The sequence below is a fragment of the Pelmatolapia mariae genome, linkage group LG18, assembly GCF_036321145.2.
Source record: "Pelmatolapia mariae isolate MD_Pm_ZW linkage group LG18, Pm_UMD_F_2, whole genome shotgun sequence".
Lineage (NCBI taxonomy): Eukaryota > Metazoa > Chordata > Actinopteri > Cichliformes > Cichlidae > Pelmatolapia > Pelmatolapia mariae.
Genome location: NC_086243.1, coordinates 3222300 through 3244380, shown reverse-complemented (window position 1 = coordinate 3244380; position 22081 = coordinate 3222300). Strand labels below are relative to the sequence as shown.

Sequence of the window (22081 nt, the reverse complement as noted above, 5' to 3'; positions counted from 1 at the left end):
TAGTGGCTATATTAATTTCTTAAAGTTCTCTCTTTCTCTTATATTTAATATAACCACACTACGGACGGACAAGCGCCTGTTTTTATGCGTTGTGGTTAGCAACAATGACGGTAACAGCATCGCGTGTCCGCTTGTTTATGTTCCACATAAACCTTTCACAATAAAGCTCAAGATCCTGTTGAGACTTCTCAAAATAAACTGAATCACATGAAAGAGCAGATTATTACGGATGAGAAGTAAAAAAAGAGCCGCCAGGTGTTAAAAAAATAAACCTTAGACTAAAACGTTAGAACAGGCTTTTCCCCGCAGCACGCCGTGTAATAAATACTCACAAAGAAAACGGCGGCCGTTACAACTTAAGTCTAAAAATGTATAGTTTCATGCATCGGTTAAAACACTCGACTCTAGCTACATGACGCGCAGCTGGAAACACTTCCTGCAAGACGAGCTGCCCGAGATTCACAGAATTTACAGAAAAGGTTACATTTTTGTGATTTATATCGTTATCGGGATGATAGAATTCTTATATCGGGATATGAGATTTTGGTCATATCGCACAGCCCTATCTCAAACTATCAGGAACCCTCATGTTAACTTTTGAGTGGAAAAGTGTTAGCGTTCATCCTGCAGCTTCACTGTTTATGTTATGCTAACATAACTGTGTCGCTAGTGATCACGTAGCACATCATTATATACCAGCTATCCCAACTTCAGTAACCCTACAAACGTACAATTGGTTTTACAAACCACTTCTGGTTCATAAGTTTCACTCAATGATCCGCTTTCCCCCTTCTCATTCTCCGTTGCTGCCATGATTTTTCGACCATGTGCGTATAAAAACAAAGGCACTGCGCATGCGTGTTTTACCCATATTCTATCGCGATATTTTATTTTCTTATCGTTGCCTAACATTGTACCGGCATTACTGTGAACGGTATAATATGGCCCAGCCCTATTGACTAGTTCCATCTACTGTTGGAGATTTAAACCCATAACAGAAGCACCGTGATCCCATGGAGCTCGCCAGCTCTGGAGAAAGCGAGTGTATTGGGTGATGTTTCCTCGCGTTTTTAGGAGGACTCTGGAAGTCTTAGCACCTGGGCAGGCGGGGCAAGAAGAGTAGCTATCCAGGCTCAGGAGATTCGGTTCAGACCTGGCTGTCACATTGGTCGAAAAGGACATGTCGATAGCAGTGACTGACTGAGCAGCAGTGGGGGTTGCATTCTGGAGAGCCTGTTTATCATCAGTGTGAGAGCCTTCCTGGTTGCTCTTGCATAAAGGGATACCTAAGCATTTTGACTTTGATGGGGAATTCACCATGAAAGCCTTTCTGTGGAAGCCCGTGTCATATTCATGTTTTCTACAAAAATGAAAATCTAGACCAAGAGTCAGGAAAGTACTGCCTGTGATGTTCTTGTTGCTCAGAAGTATTTCCAAAGCTTCGTTGTTTTTTTGTTTTTTTTTTTGGTTTTTTTTTTGGTCTGAACAGGTATGACAAATCTCTCAACAGCCCCAAAACCACTGGTGGTTTTCTTTCAGCAAGCTGATCTGACTCCCTGCTACTGACAAATCCTGTAGTTTTTGAAAAGACTGCTGCTTTTGAACACTTGCAGGGTTTTCCCCAAAGCCTGTAATAGTGGCAGTGTAACACTATGATAAGTCATTTGCATTACCAAGCTACAATTTCCCCTTCACCTGCAGCCGTTTGATCTCTGAACTTCATATCAGCTTATGCCTGCTGCTCTGACTTTCTGATCAAGATTCAAACAACACTGGAATATTCATATTAATGAAGGGGTTTGTTTTAGACACAGGGGACGCCTGTCTCCTTCAGCTCTGAATGCCTACAGCTACAGACTCTGAGGGGTGGTAGGGGAAATACCAGCATTAACTATAGCGCTCATCCTGAAAGCGTCGGTACATGTCGTCTGACTGGGCATTGTGACCTGCCTCCTGTTCTGAACTCAATGTGGGTCAGATGCTACAAGTCAAATATTAGTTCAGCCTACTGTATGTATTAAGGTCAGATAAGACACTTAATCTGGTCCCAGTCTATGGCAGAAGTTTTGGAAACTCATTCATCCCTAGAGTTTTAGTACTGCAGAGGACAGGCTGTAGAGTACTTTCAGGAGCTGCAGAGATCTTTTAAAGATGCATCCCTCTGGCTTAATTTATAAATTTGAGACATTTGCTTTATATGAAAAAGACACTCCAATGACCTTATTGCCTGTGAGGGCCTATCACAATTTAAACATGCATATGTCAAAAGTCTTTCTTGATTTACATAAGCTCTTTTCACAGATTCTAAATGCATTCTACAACCATATCCAGTGACCTTGTAAGTAGATGAGTGGAGGAAACCCGTCAGCTAAGCACAAATTAAACATTCTGGTTCTTAGGAAGCATTTCTCAGCAGTCTATTAAAAAAGATTCAAGTCTTTGCCTAAACTTTTGTTCTTGCTTGTGTTTTCCTGTTTGTAGTAAGTGACACAAAGTGTAGAAGAGAAGACTGAGAATCAGTCTAGCTTCAAAACAAGCTATTTTGACATCCTACATTTGACATTTGGTTTTGATTTGCTTCACTCTGCTGTTGAGTTTTGATGACTAGAATCTACAGAATTTAGGAATGCCAGTTTCTGTTCAGAAAAAATGTTAACATATAATTACCAATGACTGATACTTGTTGTAAACAGTGTTTTGTACTCATGTAATGGAGTATTATCTCACTATCAGCTGAGATAATGCTAATCGCTAATTCCGCAGTGACACAGACAGAACAGCTTGTGTGTAGCGCTGTGCACGGGAACAGAGAGGAGGGAGATGGGACGACACACTGTCAAGTTTATTTCCTAGCTCCAGCATGAAGAGAAAGTAATGCATGTAACAGATGGAGAACAAATCATACTTAACCTCATTTACATACACCAATGAATGATTGAGACTCGCTGAATCAGTGAGCACAAATGGATGGATATAAGCTGAACAGGTAAACCGGCACTGAGTCATAGCATTTGCCTGCTTCTTCAGTCCTGTTTTTAACTAAAAAAATTGTCTTTTTAATGCCTTAAAAGGGATTAACAGGAGCTTCAGAGCGATATATAAGGGTTGTAGGGTTAGATACTTATTTGTTGCGAAGCCAGTACCGGCATTGTCTCCACCCTTCAGCTCTTACTAGTGGTTGATGTTCATGACTCGTAACAACACGTTGTAAGGAGTTCAAAGAGGTCAGTAGAGTTCTCGTTTCGGCAACATTACAGTATTAAACAGTTATCATAAATGTTAACCTGGCTCAAATCAGGAGAACCGTGTAAGATATGTTACCTAAATCAATGGTTGGAACTTTTGAACTGACCATCAGTGTGATGGGTCACCACCCTTGTAAGGTGCTGGCAGAAACCCTGGTATTGGCAACAGATTGGTGTCTCGAAAAATTTGGAAGCTTCAGTTCTAGCTTTGGTTTAAAGAACTGAAAAATCCTGTTTAGGCCCGATGGGTAGAAAACCTACTAAACCCACTAGAATCTTTAAACTATTTGGCCAATATTTCTGGGCATATATGTGTCACTTTTTAAATAGGCTTGCTTAAACCAGTGATTTTCAGAGAGCATACAGCTTCACAAACCACATGACAGGTTCTTTAGCTCAGTGAGCACAGAGACATGCACTCTTTCTCTCTTAGCAGGTTCCTTGGCTACCCCCTGTGGCCTACTTCTTTCTCTCCCTCCCTCTCCTGTGTCTGTCTCTCGGCCTCTATGTCTTCTGGGATCAGACTGAGAGCCGGCCAGTGGTTTTTCCTACCACATGGTAAAGGCAGGGAACAGATTGGATAAACACAGCCCTTTCCTGCTGACCCACCGCCACCACCCACCCCCTTCTCCTCCAGTCTCTCTCACACACAAACGCAAACCAACACACACAGTGTCCATTAACAAAGCAGCCGTGCGTAAAATAACCAGATTTTCTTTAGCTTCACTGCTTCTTTCTCTTTTCGCCTTGCTCTCTTGGCCCCCCTCACCGCCACCCCGTCAACCCCCACCTCCTCTTCTTTCTTCCTTCCTTCCGGCCCTCAAATCCCAGCCCCAAACACACGGCCATGCATCCCCTCACTTGAGCGTAATTACACACACAGCTAGCCAGCTCTTGCACGCTGTCCTCCATTTGGGAACAAAGGTATAAATTATAGTGGCTTAGATCCTGGTGGTAATGGGAGGTGGGTGGGTGCACACGTGTCCTGCAGAGGAAGAGGGAGATCATTCGCTTTTTAAAAAAAAAAAAAATTCCCCCCGGAGGTGTTTAGTGAGGTTGCGCTTGCTAAGGCACTGGTGTAGTTTGCTCTTTGGCTTGGTTTTATTTGTCCGTACCTGTCTGTGCCTCAGAGGAAACATGGTGTTGTTGACATGGCAGAGATTTCCTGTAGTAAAGCCTGGAGGCTACAGACAGTTTAGCTGCCAAACTGTCGACAGCACAGACAGAACTGTATTGAGCCGCTGTTGGCTAATCTCCCTCCCTCACACCCCTCCTTCACCGCAGGCTGACGCTGCATGCACCAAGTGATTTGCAGTCATTTTGGTCAAGTGTGGTGATAGTAATAGATGTTAACAAATAAAAACCAGCAAGTGTCTATAATAGTGGAGAGGAAAAAGAGTAGAGGAAACCACTAAAATGAGGCCTGTGGATCGAGAAGGTGACAGCCCCATGCAAATTGTCGACATCTCAAGATTTCTCTGGAGTGTTTAAAATGACAACTTCGATAGGCGTTCAGAAATGTTTACAGAGCAGGAAAAAGGTGAGGTGTGCCTGCCGCCTGCGGGTTTTCATTCCAGCCCAGTTTACACCAGGTGACGTCACTCCCAAACATGCCTTCACGCCGACGGGAAGAACATATCAGTTGGATCACCTGATGTGGGCGATTGTCTGCACTGAAAACTTGGAGACTTGTCACGCTGTGTTTTGTTAACCTGCCAACAGGTATATATGTTTAAAATGCTCAATACACAGAAATTGTAAAAATAAAGTGGGCATTTCTGATTGGGCCAGGCTGCCAGTCTTTTCTTAGAGTTCCTGTTTGGGGTTGTTGTTAAATGAAAGCCCATCTCTAATGCATTACAGTGAAAGGCTGTGTAATGCCTCCGGCAGCCAGAGAAGGCCATTCAGTTGCACTAACTTGGCAGTGATATTCTGCGGTTTCGGCTTGGCTGAACGGGTGGCCTCAATAATTGTGGTTTGACAGAGCTGCACAGTCAGTGTGAATTCCTGAGCCTGGCTGGTGATTGCATGTGTATTTATCAAGTTGGCTGAAACTCGTGCATGTATAGTTGGTTAAAACTATACGTACACGAGCCTTTCAGTTGTGTTTTCAGGTGAGGTGGAGCTGGTAATTACGTTATTTGCCTCACAGGCCCGTGCACTCCTCTGACAGTGCCCAAACCAAACCCTTTTCATATTGCTTCTAGCTGTGTGTAAACTGGAGTGTGTCTGCTGCTTCAAGGTCAGTGTCTTGATACAGTATCTTAGGTTTTATTTTGGGACACGGTTTGCTTGGAGTTGCAACACAAAGAAATGCAAAGGAAAGGCCCTTTCTCTCCCATCCTGACCCTGTCTTAGCTACCTCCAGTGCTTTCTTTGCACTGCACAGAAATTACTAATAAAACTCAGCATTTGTGTGTGCTGTAGATCATTTTTCACACAAGTTCTCATATTTGACAATGAATTGTTTTAATGACGACTGTTAGATTTGTTGATTTTGTAATTGTCCATTATAACTGTCAGTATGGTGAAATTAATCAAACATTAGCCAATATATAAAAATTATAAATATATTTACAGATAGATACGGATAAACATCAGTTAATCTTGTGATAGTGGAAATCAGCCAGGCACATATCGGCTGATAGCACATTTTGTTGTGCTCTTTTACGTCTCCTTCAGCATTTTATGTCATTTTGTAGATTTGACATTTATCCAAACGCGGTCGAGTTTATCCAGTTTTGATGCTGTTACGCCAGCACATCCTCCAAGTCTATATATGAGCAATTAGTGATAGACTGGAGCTAAAATAACATATTTAAGCTGCTCAAAATAGATTTCCCCACTAGTTTCACTTGCCACTTTCTGCGCAGTATGTTTTGTAATTATATTACTCTTATAATATAATTATAAAAATGTATATTACTCTTTTTCTCTCCTTGACTTTACACAGATATGACGATTGATATTCTAGATTTTTGCAGTGTCTTGTGACATGAAAGTGGATTACTTTCTTGTCTTTTCTTTTTTTTTCCCATGAAATCTGTTACTGATATTGACAATTAATAACGCGACAGCAACTAAAAAGGATATTTACCTTGTTCATCACCATTGGAGCGTCTACTCAATGTTTTTGGACTAATGTTTTTTGCTAATACTGAAGTTTTGTTTATCTGAGTCATCCGCCTTCAAACTGACCCCTGTTGTTAAAACCTACATTGACTGTCACCTCTGAAAATGCTGATAACCATCAGTGTGGTCGTGTGAAGCCACATTAAGTGAGCATGAGCTTTCGGCTGTGTTAGTACCTCCTTTCTTTTTTATGTCACTGGATGGCTGAGTAAATTTGTTGGATAGGAGGTCGAAGTGCCTACCATACTGCCGATAGCACACAGACTACTTATTAACAGCTTGCCCTGCATCATAAAAATGGGAGGTCTATGTTGTTGTATGTGAGCTGCTAAGGATACTAGCTGTTGAGGGTCAAGCATGAAGGCTCATCACATGCCAAGATACTGATTTGCATAGCTGGGAAGGGACAAAGTGTTTGCTGCTTCATGCTAAACATTGACTGGTATGTATTCAGTTGGTTCAGATGACAGCTTGCTTGTTTGTTTGTTTTTATGGGGTTTTTGTTGTTGTTGTTGTTTTTAAACAGATACATCTGTGGTGTTCAGTATGGATATGTCTGAATTTCTACTGGGCTCCTCAGCATAAGTGTGTTACGGCAGGAGGAGCATAGGGGCCTAAAAGCCTCATCCTTTGATGAGATTTGGCATTTAAAGTGGCACACTGGTCGCTCACCTAATTCCCTGTGCAATGACAGCTGGGCCAAGCTGTGCACGTGTTTTCATATATGTATGTCACTGTGTGATCTCTGCAAGAACTCAAGTTTGGGCTAAAACTGCAAAGAAAGTGGTACAGAAAGTTGAAATCAAGAGAACAAGGAGTTTGTCTTTTCCATGACTGAAGCAGGTTTCACAGAGGGATGAACAGATACGCTAGAGGGATGGAGGATGAAATAAAGAGCAAGGAGATGAAGTGTATCCTGCTCCATCCACTCGTTGCAGACGAGTGTTATCTTGTGGGAGGCTAAGTTCTAAATGCCAGACAAGAAATGAGGAGGATGAGTGGAGCAAAGGAGCCCCGAGACACACACACGTGCAACTGCGCTGTTCTCTCACACACACATAGACGGCTCAAGTAAGTGCTTATATAGCTACATTTATTTAGTAATGTGGGATTCACTCTTATGTAGAGTGTGTGTGACAGGAAATCAGTTACCCTCACACTAGCTTGCTGCAAAGGATGTGACATTACACTCAATTACTCTCACCTGAGACACAGACACATGTAGAAACTTTTTTTTCCTTCCTGTAGTGACTGAAATGCACAGCGTTTCCGAGCTGCTGTATTCTTGGTAATCTAGTAGCTGAACACAATTTTTTTTTTTTCTTCTCTAATGCAACACTTGATGTGCTGCTTTAAGAGCATGCAGCACATTGGCCTTAGCTGCCATGCAATGTTTGAATGACTTATACAAAAGCAACTAGACATGGCATAATATCTTTTCCTTATTTTCTATCATAGTGTTACATTGGTGGAGACTTATTTTAGACACGGCCAATATTTCAAAGGAGTTTAATCTATATACAATTAATCCCAGTGAGTCAGATGCTTATGATTCACACTGCTCTACTCAGAGGAGATATTCTAATTTGGTCTTCTCAGGCACACAGCCCTGCCCCTCTTAAACTCACGGTTTAAGAGGGGCAGCCAATCAGATATTGACATGAAGTGTACGAAGCTGTAGAGGTTGCTTCCCAAATATGAAATGAATAAGGATCATTTTGACCTTTGTATCATGCATAGCTAACGGTTCAAGAACAAAAGTGGACATAAAAATGTACGTTCACTCTCTGGTTATTGAGTTTGAACCTGCTGAACTTAAGTGTGCACCAGCAGGCATGCCCATGTTTACTGTTTATAGTAATGCCCTACTGGAGCTAGCAAAAATATAGCTGATCGAGTGACCGAGTGAAAAGCTTTTATAGGTGTTTCTACTTCTTTATGGAAACACATCTCAACCAGGGATCTTAAAAAAGGGCGAGGGGGGTGTCTGAGTTTTGTGCAAAGTTAGCAAATTCTACAAGAAAAGTGCTGTCAGCTTGACACAAACAGTATCAGATCTCCTTTATAGGCCAAGGTCAGTGAATTCTCCATTTATCATTGGTCCTGTCCAGTATATGATACTGATAACCTGTGTACCCTAGCTGATGTTGTTTGCTGGGTGTATTTAGAATCAAGTTTCCAAGTTCTTATTTGTAATCCAGAGGCCCTGTCTCAACACATGCATGTCAAATTTATTTTCATTCCTGTTCCCTCTGACTAACACTCTGCTGTGTAAGTCTCAACTGTAACAGCTTTGCCATTAGGACAACGTGCAGATATTTGGAGACTCCATCCAGGTGTGGCAGAATAAGTTGTGTTACTGGCAGAAGAGTGAAATAATTAATTCAGATGAATTGTTATCCTTGTAAATTAAATTCACATGTTCAGAAGTCTAAATTACAAATTAGTGATTTTTAATTGATGATTAAACTAGTTTTCCAGAACACAGGGGGGAAAAAACACATTACATCAACACTGCATGAAAAGTCAACTGTGCTTGAGACAGATGAGCTTATATGTGCTTATTTTATTTTGATAGAAATATATAGATATAATTTCAGAAGAGAAGGAGACTCGAATTGTAAACAAACATGTTACTGTCTGTAAAGCCATTCAGGTGTTAGCAGCTCTCCTTCCTCCAATTCAGTCACTTAATACTAAAAACCAACTGACCAAGACTAACAGATTTCCTGCTTTACAGGACAGATGTAGTGTTTTTGTCACTGGCGACCGGCACTTTGTCAGAAATGGCTCCAGGTAAAGCAGTGAAAATGTTCTCAATATAAAGTTAGTTTAAGTCTTGGATACCTTTGCATTTTGCCGGCCATGTCGTAATAAGCTCTGTGTTCGTACAGGCAGCTTGTTTACGGCTCATAGGTATGGAGGAAAGGACTCGTTAATGCTATTTACACAACAAGAGTGGATGCTCCCAGCCGGCATCTTGGAGATTTGCAACAGAAAGGCCCAAGGCTTTAAGGAGAGCTTTTTCACTGTAGTGCTGTGTCATGCTAATGTCATGTTACTTAGTGAATGGCTTTAGTTTATAAGGGTATTGTCACCCAAAAAGCAGACATTAAAGAGTATGCAAAGAGACTTTGAGGAATCACATCTGGTTACAAATAACTTGTGCTCGTTAGTCTCAAACGTTAACTTTTAGATTCTTGAAACTTTTCAAACAAAAAAGTCTTGGATTAGTTTAAAAGTATCACTTTGGCTTCTGTGTTTTAACTGAGTAGAACATGGTAGTTTTTACAGCATTCAGAGTTTCTGGCAATAGCAGATGGTGGAAGCAGTGAAAGGATGGTGGACCAATCAATTCTAACAGTTTTATCCTCTCGAGTAAAGCTGAAGAGAAAACATCTGCCTGGTGACAGGAAGCAGCAGGCTTTATGTGAAGTGTGGTCATATTTTTGACAAAACAGTAGCAGAAGTGCTGCTTCTCTGCCATGCAGACTGCACCAAATGTAGGCCCAGCTCTGTGATAGGCACGTGAGCCAGTCCAGGATGTACCCCATGCTGTGATAGACCTCAGCAGGCTGTATACTCAGACCTAGTTAGCCCGCAGTGAGAGGTGCTTCACTAAATCTGACGATTTGGAATATCAGTTGTCTAATTTGATTATTTGTGTGGGCACGAGGAGTTTTACAGTGCCGAATATTTATTAAGAAGGAAAACTTGCTAATGCTTGTGTGCTACTTTGCGTGAGTGGAAATAATGACACGTTTTATCCCCGATACCTGCCGAGCTCTATAATGAACCAGTATGTGGGAGGGAGGAGTGGAGGAGGATAGAAATGGGGCGAAGGAGTTTGGGGGGGTGGGGAACTCTGTAGCGGTATAAGTTGGCTTGGCTGTTGGTTTTTGCAGCGCATAGAAGCAACAAGCAAACCTCCCCCAGTCCTCTCTATCTCCACTACACACACACACACTTCAAGCATGCTCAGATCCACCTACCTCCATCCTCTCACTCACACTCACTCGCTTGTTACATTGGCCTCTAAGCTTCTCGGATGCCTAATTTTATCACACAAATAATGCCGAGTTCTTAGCAATAAGTTTCCCGTACGCATTTTAATCTAGCTTTTTATACAGAGGGAAAGGGAAGCCCACAGGTAGCAGGTGGCTAATTCCCGTACCTTCAAACATCTGCCAGGACTGACTGGTTAGTTAGCCAGCTGAATGAGTTGCTGACTGAAAAGCTAACCACTGACTGACTGGTGTATGGGCAGGCTCTGTGGCCTGTTGGCTTGCTGTTTTCTGGCTGGCTGGATGGCAGCTGCTGCTGTTCAAACAGAGCTGCATCTGCTGGGTCCTTTGTTCTAACACACACACACACACACACACACACACACACTCTCACTCAATGACTCCAAGTGTGTGTTGGAAAAGAAAGAAGTTCTTTGTTTAGTAAAAATGGAGGTGGGGGAGGGTCTCTTGGGGGTGGGGTGATATAGAAAAGTTTGATTCAGTGGTTGCCTTTTAAAAAAATAATTTTTAACATCTTCGTGTTTTACCTCACCGGATAAACTAAAATCTTTACGAATGAGGCCATCATACCATAGTTAATAAAGATGGCAGTTCAGTTCTGCATGCATTTTCTGTTGAACAAACTTTGATAACTAACCCTCCTTCAGTGTTTCTTTCAGTGGGGTTTCTAAGAATGGAAAAAGAATCAAAATAAATTGTGTTCTTGGGTTTTACTCCTGAATTCAAAAAGCTACCTTTGTAGAAAATGTCCCTACAAGAAATGTCGAACTTTATACAATACCAACCACGGAGGAGAAAAAATGGTTTCCATGCTCATCTGATTACCCGTTGCTGATCAATACATCTTAGATGCTAGCTTAAACTAAACTGTGTTGTCTCTTTGTACAGGTGATCAGCACCATCAGTACTCACAAGGTTTATGATATGATTATGTTGTTGCATGTCCATCAGCAAAAGTTACTGTAGTGTAACTAGCCTCTAAATCAGCTGCTTTTCCAGTGAGTCTCCACGTCTGTGTGTTGGACTGCAGCTGACAGCTGTACTTCTTGTCCTGCTCTCCACCCTCTGTGAGCTTGGTGTAGCTGAAATTGAACCACCTCTCCACCTGTTGTAGGTTCTGCTTAGAACTGCCCTGGAGCAGAGCAGAACAAGGACTCGTTGACCAGCTGCAGCCTAATATATTCTAGTTGGAGCAAACCAGATAAGATGCTCTCTAGGTGAGCTGCTGAAGGATGCTGGGGACTCTCACAACATCCGTCTGACCTCAGACTAGCTTTTTAGCAGTGACTAATCATTGAAAATAAGAGTGAGGAGGACTGAGTAATTGTGGATGAAGTCATTCGCTCATATTCATCAAAAAAAGATAAAACAACTTGCTGAATATAAAGTTAATATGAAAAACTGGTATATTATATTGTTACTGGCATATGGAGTCCTATACCTGTTAATAGTATCACACTACATGAGTAGATTAAGTTAGGTGGCTGTGGACTATGTAAACACTTTATTAATACAGAACTATTGAAGACTAGTTCTGTATGAATTAACAAAGGCAGCATTCATCGGGGGACTGTTAAAGTAAATTATTTTCATAGTGAAGCATCCAGGAGCTCTTTGCCCTTCTCTGAATACCTGCATTAATTCCACTGTTTCTTTTTCTCTTCCTGTCTCACCAGAAACCTTCATGAGGACCATGGTGGAAAGCTTCAAATTAGCAGCTATCTGATTAGCTTCTCACTGCACAACAAATCTCCCTCCATCCAGTCCCCTCCATCCAGCCATGGCGGACCCTGGGATGTTGAGCTTATTTGGGGATGACCCAGGGCTGTTCTCAGATGGGTTAGATGGTTTAGGAGACTGCTTTCCTCAGCAGTCGGTCCCAGGCCAGTCTGCTCCTCTTGCCCAGCAGACAAATTCCGCTCTGAACCATGAACACCAGGGAAGCAGGGGATACCACCAGGGGATGATGCATGGGAGTGGGCCTACCCCAGCACAGCCTAAATTGGGGCAAATGTACGACCATGGCCCGTATACAGGCTATGATCAAGCCGGCACCCCTGGAGGACGAATGATGGCTCAGAATGGCCCCAGCCAGGGTCCCCCAAATGTGAACACGGCTATGAATGGCATGACCTCCCACTACCACAGTAACCCAGCTAACGCTAGCAACCCCCACCATGGGTACCAGGGTGATACTGGAGGAGGAGGAGGTGGGGGAGTTTGGGGCCAGCAGCAGCAGACCAGACCAGCTTATCCACAGGCTCCAGCACAACCAGGGGCTACTCCCAACCAGATGGGAAGCTACCAAATGTCTCAAGGCAATTATGGTGGGATTCAAGGTCCACCCACATCTAATGCAGCCCGCATGAATCAACACTACCCTCCACAGAGCATGGCACCCCCTCCTGCTCAGGACGCATCTCACTACTTGGGACATGTTGGAATCGGGGGTAACCAGATGAGACACCCTCAGCCTCAGGCACAATCCCAAGGCTATCCCAATATGGGACACACATCCCGATATCCACACTCCCCATCCAGACAGCCGCCACACCCCCACCACCAACAAGGCATGGGAGGGTTTGGGGGTACTCAGTACTCTGGCTATCAGCCCCAGTATGGTGCCATAGGACCTGGGATGGGCCAGGGTCCTAATACTAATGTCAGCGCTAATGCCAGCCAGCCCATGGGATCAGGGCAGCTTGGCCAGAGGTTTAACCAGGGAACAGGCCCGGCAGCAGGGCAGCAGGGACAACGATACCCCCCTGGACCACCACACCAAGCCCATCAGACTCATTCTGCCCCAATGCAGCAGCAGCAGGCAGGGCAGCAGAGCCAGCCTATGCACCCCCTAAACCACCCGCAAAATATGCCCCAACCCCAAAACCAAGCCCAGTCCCATCTTGCCCCCCCAGCTCAGGGAACTTACTCCTCTCCTTCATCCATGTCCCCAATGCGGGTTTTAGGAGCCCCGACCCCTCCTCCCGCCCAACAGGGCAGACCTCCTAGCACAGGGCTAGCTGGGCCCCCAGAGGTTGCAGGATACACAGCAATGCATTCTCCACCCAGTGCTATGGCCCATCCACAGAGGACTCCACAAACCCCGCTGTCTGCCCCACACCCCCAACACCAGCAACCCCATAGCATGGCCCCCAGTGCGGGGCAGATGTATCCCGGTATGGGGCCACAGCGTGGCGCACAAATGGGACCAAACAGGCCTCAGCTCCAGCAGCAGCAGGGTAAGCGGTGTTCTGTTCATGGGCTTCACTTTGATCCTTTATTGGCGATCAAGATCAGTTTCTTCAATTTACAAAAGGACAGAAGTAGAAACTAAAGCCATCTCCATCATGGATGTATTGGCTAAATACTGAGTAAAGCTTAAAGAGGCACATGATTTGTTTAAGAGAAATGATCAAAATATGGAAAAGTAAGAGCATGTCTACACCTGTTTGGGGGGGGGGGGGTCAGTCAAAGTGTTCAGATGAATTTCACAGGGGAAAAACACAGGGGAAAAAGGAATACTGCCTTGATTCCATCTAAATAGTTGACAAGGGTGACATGACGATGATGATTCTTTTTTTTTCCTTTTTTGTCCTGTCACTTTATCCAGGGCACGAAGCCCCCGCAAGCCAGGGCGGAGACCAGCGTCTACTCCAGACCCAGCAGCAGGCCTCTCGAAGTGGGCAGCATATGCAGCCGGCACCCATGAGTTTCCAGGGACCGCCTGTTGGTCAACATGGAATCCCGGCTCCAAACCAGGGCCTTGGGCCACCCACTCAGAGCCCTCAGACGCAGCACACACACCTGCCCTCACACCCTCATCACTTGCAGAGCACGCCCCCTCCCCCCAACCAAGCCTCCCACCCGTGGGCACCTCCACCTTCTGCCTCCCACCCACTCTCTTCACCCCCTCTTACCCCACAGAAAGTGCCTCACATACAGGTGAGTCTCCGTCAAACAGACACTTTGATGTGGTAGCAAGGCTGAGTATGTGTGAGTGAGATCAAGACTATGTGCATTTGTTTTCATGTGTGGGTGTATTTTATGTGAATGTTTATTTTTCATGTGGGTGGGGGAATGTGTGTATTTGGAGTGTAAGGGAAGTGTGTATGTGTGTGCAGGAGTGTGTGTGTGTCTGTACATGACATTTGAGAACACAGCGGTGCATTGGGCACTGGCTCACTGGGGTTTTGTGTATGTTTGTTCATGTTTTTTGTTTTTTTTGTTTTTTTTTTTCCTTTTGTGTGTTCTGCTGCGGGCCTTGTGCACGGTGGTTGTATTTCCGTGTGTGTGGTGGGGGGAGGGGGTATGGATTTTTGCAGCCGCTTATTTCCTGTGAGCTGCATATCCTGCGACACGCGTGCACACACATGCACAGAGGCGCCACTAGCATAATTTCTCCTCCCCCTTGCTCCCACTATCCCCCTCCTCTGTAGAGGAAACCTCCCTTCCTGTCTCTCTCCTCCCAGTCTCCTCTCTTTCCGCTCTCCCTGTCTGTCTTACTATTTGTCCTCTCCTTTTCAGGGGTGCCATCATTAAGTTAATGTTGTGTAGCCGGATGTGCAGAGAGACAGTTTGGACAAGAGGGAGACCGTGATGATGGGGTGTGATTAAGTGATTTGGAGTGAGAGAGAAAAAACATTAAGAGGAAAGAAGTGAAAAACCGAAAGAAAATCTCAAGTGAAGGGAGTCCAGAGGACAGGGATGGTGGGAAGACATTCTCAGTGGCGACCAGCACGTTTGTGTGTTTGAGTGCGCGGCACCATTGCCGCCTGCGTCACGTGTCCTCGCCTTCCATTAGCTTGTTTTGTTGCTCAAAGCCCCCTTTCTCCACTGACCCATTCACACACAATAGCAGCCCTATGGACATACACACCCAAAGATCCAGTCCCCATTTTCTCTTCCACCCCCACGCCTCACCACCTCCCCACCTCCATGCCTGCATCGCTGTGTTCAGTGGTTGACATTTCAGCCGTCACACTTAATTTATCCAGCACTCCTGACCTACATGCCAGGTTGACTGGTGAGCCTTGCTCCTCGCTGGGGCACGCACTGCATGTGCCGTTCTGCCATTCTGGCTCTAGCTGCAGGCCCAGCAGCCCCCGTCATTACACACACACACACCAACGGTGCTCTGGAACGGAATAGTGAATGTGCCTTGAGAAATAGGATAGTCTAACTAGAGGAGTTAGAGTAGCGTGTGCATGTGGCCCGCGAAGCAAGGTTTCTGTGCGCCTCATGATGCACTTGTTAGAAAGAGCCCCACACACAGACACACACACCAAGCTGGTCAGTCAGTCATGATGACTGCATGTCTGGTACCCTAAGCTCCATCTGTTCACTAAGCATGGTTATTACACATGCACGGACACATGCACGCGTGCCTTCGTCAGCAGCTCAAGGTCAAAGCTCTGGCAGAGTGCTGGGGTGTGACCTTTATTCTACATCTCATGCACACTATGTTGTGTGCAGCACTCTAGTTGACATATAACGCGCTTGTCTTACCCCTCCCCCTGCTCTGCTATACATCTAGCTTACCGGGGTTCTGTAGCTTTGAGGAAATGCTGCTGTGATATGAAGACGTCGGGTGCTCGTTTGTGCGAAGTTCAGCAAATGAAAATATTCTGCAGTTGACTGCTTACTCAACACATGAGCACAGTTCATTTTTCATTGATTTTTCTCTTGGTAAAGTTGAAATTCATCCCATCTGAACTGTCTGTCTATAATAATAGATGGATGCTGGGATGGATCATTAAATGAAAATGATCAATGGAGATTGACAGCAGATAGTATGACTTTGTACTTGTTCTGAAAGTTAACAATATAGACATGTTAGAGGTTAAGGAAAAAGGTGTTTTGTTCTAGGGGTTGTTTTTTTTGTTTTTTTTTAAGCAAAGTGTTTGTCTAATGCATGCCATCAAAGTCATTGGACCTCTTCGGGCAGTACAGTTGTTCCTGATATCTCCTCATTGGTGCTTTGATTATGTTGTTGGATAGCACTGCCTTTCATGCCAGTCCAAAGTCTCCTAAAGCTGTTTATTTGTGTTATACTGGTGACTGAGAAGGCCACAGTATATGATTCACATCCTTTTTATACTCATAAAACCAGTGAGTCAGTGAGCCCTTGTCCTATAGGTGGGAACCGGTTCCATCAGGATAGAAATTTGTTTGTATTGACTCTTCTCTCTAAAAAGAACATGTTCCCCGTCTTACCATAAAGTGTCAACAAAAGCAAGCAAAGTTTATGTTATTAGAATAATATAACAAAGTGGTGTGCAGTATTTATTCCCTCAGCATATGGCTCACTTGACCTTTGCTTAAGTTGTCAAACTCAGGACTATGTTTTAAGTGTAAGCATCCAGGTTTTGTCTTTTCTTGCATTATTTTTTAAACTGAAATTTCCAGATCACCAGTGTTCATATCCGTGAAAGAAATACACCATTTTTCTTTTTTAAAGAATTTCTGGTTCAGAGTGTTAAAAATTCCTTTAAGAAGGATGTGTCCTTTTAGAGGCATTGACACCATCTTAGCCACAGTCACCTTGTCCCAAAAGATGACAAATCAGGCTGAGAGTTGCTAACATTTGCAAATTTTTACATTATAGTCTAGTGACTGCCATTGATCTAACCAATTAGATATGATTAGGGCTGGGCTATATGGCCTAAAATCCATATTGTGGTATAATTTGAAACATGATCCGGTGCGCCTTATGTATGAATTCTGGTTGTGCTTACTGACCTTGAACAGATTTTATGTGGTACACGGCGCTCAAAACTCTGTCAAAATGTTTTAGTACGACTTTGGTAAGCTATGAAGTCGCACCGCTTGATGGATTGTTGGAGCCTCGCAGAGTAATCTGGGTCCAAAACTCCATCTGCTTCAGGTCCTAAAGTGAAATGAACACTGCGGCATCACTGAGAGTTAAAAACTGTCTAAATTCTTTCATCTTTAATAAAATGATCAGTGTTGCTGCTTTACCGGGTGTAACAATTAAGTTTAACATCCAGACATGAAAACAGAATTTATTAAATTTAACAGAGTTTGAAGTTAGCAGGAAGTTAGCTCGCTAGTTTCCACCTAAACATAATATAGCATGTTCTGACTGAGAGATTTCTGAAAAATTCAAACGTACAGCTCTGCTATCACTTCGAACATAAATGAAGACAGAAAATAAACAGCAGTGACTTTTGTAGGGTTACTGAAGTTGGGCTAGCTGGTATATAATTATGTGCTACGTGATCGCTAGCGACACAGCTATGTTAGCATAACATAGTGAAGCTGGAGGATGAACGCTAACTTTTTTCCACTCGATAAACGTTAACGTGAGAGTTCCTGATGGTTAGGGACAAATGCAATCGCATGGCAGGATGCTGTAATCGGACCAAACTTCGGTCAGGAGAACAACTGAGATAATCCATCCACAATACGAGGTTAGTCATTAATATACTGCAACAACATGGGAATAGAGCAGCTGTGAGAGAATTCAACATTAATGAATCAATGGTACGGAAGTGGAGGAAGCGCAGTTTTTGGCTTTCCTCATATTCCAAAACATGCTTTGTCTCTTCGCTATTACTGTCGCCCAGCAAAATTTGCAGATGATATTGTTTGCAGCTGCTGCAATGCTTTTGACCAAAACAGGCGCAGCTTGATGACACCATCAACATGCGTTATCGCGGTGGAGCAGTATAGTCTAAATCTCTACCATTGGCCAAATTCATATTGTTTCTACCGTATACCGTTTATACCGCCCAACCCTAGATATGATATAGAGATATAGATATAATTAGAATGTGAATACTTTCTCCCCTTATTAACCAGTTGGGCCGATTCAGGTGAATCTGGGATTTGTTCAGAAATTTACATTTTAATAAAGATTCTCAGATTCTAAAAAGTTAACCTCATACCAAGTACATTAAGCTTACGCAACCATTTCTGTGTGAGAACTAACTGATCAAAGCTTGTGCTTCAATGTTGCTCTAATAATTATCAGAATATAATCACTGTGATTAAACTTTGATCTTGTAATTTCTGTTTTAAACCACAGTCACAAAACGTGACAAATGTTGGACACTGTTCAGTTTTCGTCTGATGTTTTGACTTATTACTGACGAGTTGTCAATGAGGTCAATTAGAACAAAGTTGGCTTAATGGGGAATGAGCTTAAACTGTTTTAGATGGAGGATAAATGGAGGGGCTGCATAACCGATTTTTCAGGATTCTTTCAGTTGTTAATCAAATGTATAGTCTGCCACAGTGTGATAAAGATTTTGAACTGTGAATCAAGCAGTGCTGCTTTAGTGGAGTCAAACAATAAAAACATGGAGCAAGATGTGAGCGTAATAGGTGTATATTAAGTGCTTCTGCCTGGTTGATTTAACCATGGCACTATTCTCTCCTCTCACTCACCTTCATCCTCGCACTCTCCCCTCCTGTCCTCCCCTCTGTTCGCTGAGAGCTGACACTTGACGCTCTTCATCTACTGAATCTGTTACATTAGCCATGCAGCTCTTCTGTTGGTCTTTTAAGGATTTTTTTCCCCCTTTTATGAAATCCAATTATTGGGGATGATATTACAATCTGTTTTGGAACGAATGGAGATCATGTCTCAGAAAAGAACAATAAAACGTTCTATTGTTGATGGAAACACTGGATTTAAACCAGTACCTGTGGAAATGGCAGAGAGCTGAATTCACCCTGCAGAACGCCAAACCTGACGCAGCACTCGAACATGTGTGTTTGTGTACACACTGTGTGTGTCTCCATTGTCATTCCTGTGATTGATTATCTAGGAAGCTTGGCAGGAGGACAGATTTATCTCTTGGCACCACATCCCCCCTCGCCATCTCTCTCTCTTTCTCTCTATCCCTCACTCCCCTCCTGTTTGTGTGCCTAAAAGGCTCAGTTTACGTGTGTGTCAGCAGGTGTTTGTGTGCATGTGTGTAGAGGTTTGTGTGATGTGACCTTGCAGTAGTTGGGTCTGTGTGTGTGTCCCCGCACACATATTTGCATTCTCCTGATGGAAGTGGACTTGCAGTGATAGCAAGCACTTCCTCCTCCAAGTGAACAAGCCGTGTGTGTGTGTGTGTGTGTGTGTGTGTGCGCGCGCTGCTGAGGCATTTTGCTGTAAACTTGCTGATGCTCATACACTTTATTCAAACACACACAACTGCACACATGTGTTACACATGCACGCACAAACACACACTCTCAAAGGCTTGGTCTCTTGCTCTCATATGACACACACACACACACGCTCCCTCGCTGCGCCTTTTTGAAGTATGGAGATAATTTATTCGTGTCATGATGCCTGATTTCCCATCTGCTACTGGGACCCTGAGCAGCTGGAGGGAGAGAAAGGGGGGAGGGATGGAAGAGTGAGGGAGAAAGAGGAGAGGCAGTTGGAAAGGCTCCCAACAGCTGGTAACCAGTTTCCTGTCACAGAAAGCTTACTTGGGAGCAAAGAAGAGGTGGTGGTGGTGGTGGAGGGGAGAAGGAGCAAGGAGATGGGATTTAGTCTGCTGGAGAGAGGAGGAAAGATGAAGTGTCAGCCAGTTTGTTTACTAAGGTTAGGCTGCTGGAGTCGAGGCAGGAGGGGGGCGGAAGCTGCAGCAACAGGGAGTTGAAGGGAGGGAAGAGGTGGCAGCCGTGTTCATGGATGGATGATTGAGTCCCTTCTCCCCCCCCTCTGCTCTGGTCTACCATTACTGACAGATTCATACCCCACCCTGCAGAATTTATATCAGTATTGATTGACAGGTGAACCAGCAGTGAAGCCAAGTCCACATTTGAGATTATTAGTTTTAGAGTTTAAATGATTAGTAGATTAATAATCAGTAATCCAAAAATAATAAGTTGGTTAATTAAACTGATAAGGTTGATTAACCACTGAGGTCATTTTAAACAAAAAAAAAAAAAAAAATTCTTTCATTTGAGAATTTACAATTTTATGTCTTTGTCTGCAGGCAGAACAAGATCATATGGTAGAGTAATCAGTGTTTGAGCCCCAGTTTCTTTTGGGTTTTTTTCTGCTTCTGTGGTATATTTATGCTGTAGTTAGATTTTAACTCTGAAACCCTACACTGTAAGCTACACTGCACTGATGTGCTACACCTTTTTTGTCATTGGCCTGTTCAGGTCCTCTTGTGCATTTCTGGGTACTTTTTTGCCACAGTTTTTGAATGAATCAGTGAGAAAATAATAATCATAGCCTCAATAAAAGATCCCTCACATGTCAGCAAATTGAGATTGTTGGAATAAATGGTAAATGGACTGATTGTTACATAGCGCTTTTCTTCTCTCCTGGAGCATTCGAAGCACTTTATTGCCTCATTCACACAAACACTTTGTTCTATTAAGTGCTTCCTATCTGTCAATCACACACATTCTTACTCCGATGGATGCATTGGAGAGCAACTTGGAGTTGGTATCTTGCCAATGATATTTGGCATGCAGACTGGAGCAGCCAGTGATCGAACCACCAACCTTCCTAATCAGTAGATGAACTGCTCTACTTCCTGAGAGCATCCCAATATATGTAAATATATTTGAGGGAATGACCAGAGGTAGGGAGAGCAACAGTAAGACCTCAGCAGAGAACAGGCATCAATAATAACTGATAAGACACTAAACCAGATGCAGCATGAAAGCGGAAGACTGGGTGGAGGTGGGCTGTAAAGCTGCTTGTAGATGCACAGAAAATGGGGCCCTGCTAAGGCAACATAAATGGCACACTCTATATAACATTTGCATACATCTTGTTTCAACCAATAGGCTGCCATTGAGATCAGCTGATCTCCTGGCAGCGGCTTTGCACCATTCCTGGACTGTCTAAATTAATGCTATGTTCAGTTTCTGTGGAAATTGTTATAGTAAATGTATGTATTATTCTGTCAGTGCCTCTAATTTTCAATTGTCGAGTAACTTGCATGTCTTTCTCCTTCCTCTGTTAGCATTCCCCCACGGACCCGTCAGGTGATGTTTTGATGGCGGTTCCTGACAGGCCAACAGTTGGTGCCGGTGCCCCCGGTCAGCCTATCAGCACAGAGAAGCCCAACGACCAGGAGACCAAGCCAAAAAAGAAGAAGAAGAAGAAGGCAAAAGTAGTGGATGGAGAGGAAGAAGGTACAGGGAAGAAAGCGGGAGAAGGAGGAGAGGAAGACGTAAAGTCTGAATTTCCAGGAACAGGAAGTGATGGTGGTGAACACATTACTGGCACAGAACTTGTAGAGGGAAGTTCACCACCGGTGGAAGAGAAGAAAAAGCGGAAAAAGAAACCAAAGGAGAAGACTGAGGGCAAGGAGCCCAAAGAGCCCAAGACCCCGAAGATGCCCAAAACACCCAAGACCCCCAAAGAGCCCAAGGAGAAGAAGGCCAAGAGCTCCACACCCAAGCCCAAGACTCCCAAGAAAACCAGGTAGGACTAATGCACTATTACAGTCACTGTGTGTGTCATAGTTGGTGTTGAGCGGGACGTCACTGTAGTAAACCAGATTAAAGTGTCAGCTAACAGGTGAAAGGACTTATTTTCTCATCAGCTGTAAAGAGCTCATGTCCAGAGCGTCCCAACGGTGCATTTGGCACCATTAACCACTAAGTGGAACTGTGAAGATTTCAGTTCCACATGAAAACAGAAATGGATCAATCTGAGGAGGGTAGCTCGGGCAGTCTCGGGTCATG

The 22081-nt window shown here is 43.8% G+C and overlaps 1 protein-coding gene across 3 annotated transcripts in view; it reads left to right on the top strand.

Moving 5' to 3' along the window:
* The window catches only part of chd7 (chromodomain helicase DNA binding protein 7), a 71220-nt gene that overhangs the window by 7262 nt on the left and 41877 nt on the right, over positions 1-22081 (top strand). Inside the window, exons 1-4 of one of the 3 annotated variants that reach the window (XM_063462666.1) lie at positions 2877-2986; positions 12079-13641; positions 14013-14344; positions 21355-21818. In XM_063462666.1, the coding sequence (XP_063318736.1) occupies positions 12183-13641; positions 14013-14344; positions 21355-21818 (2255 nt within the window). In that variant the 5' untranslated portion in view covers positions 2877-2986; positions 12079-12182. Of the gene's footprint in view, positions 1-2876; positions 2987-7178; positions 7449-12078; positions 13642-14012; positions 14345-21354; positions 21819-22081 lie in introns of those variants that run through there. The other 2 variants (XM_063462665.1, XM_063462664.1) reach the window with 2 other exon arrangements.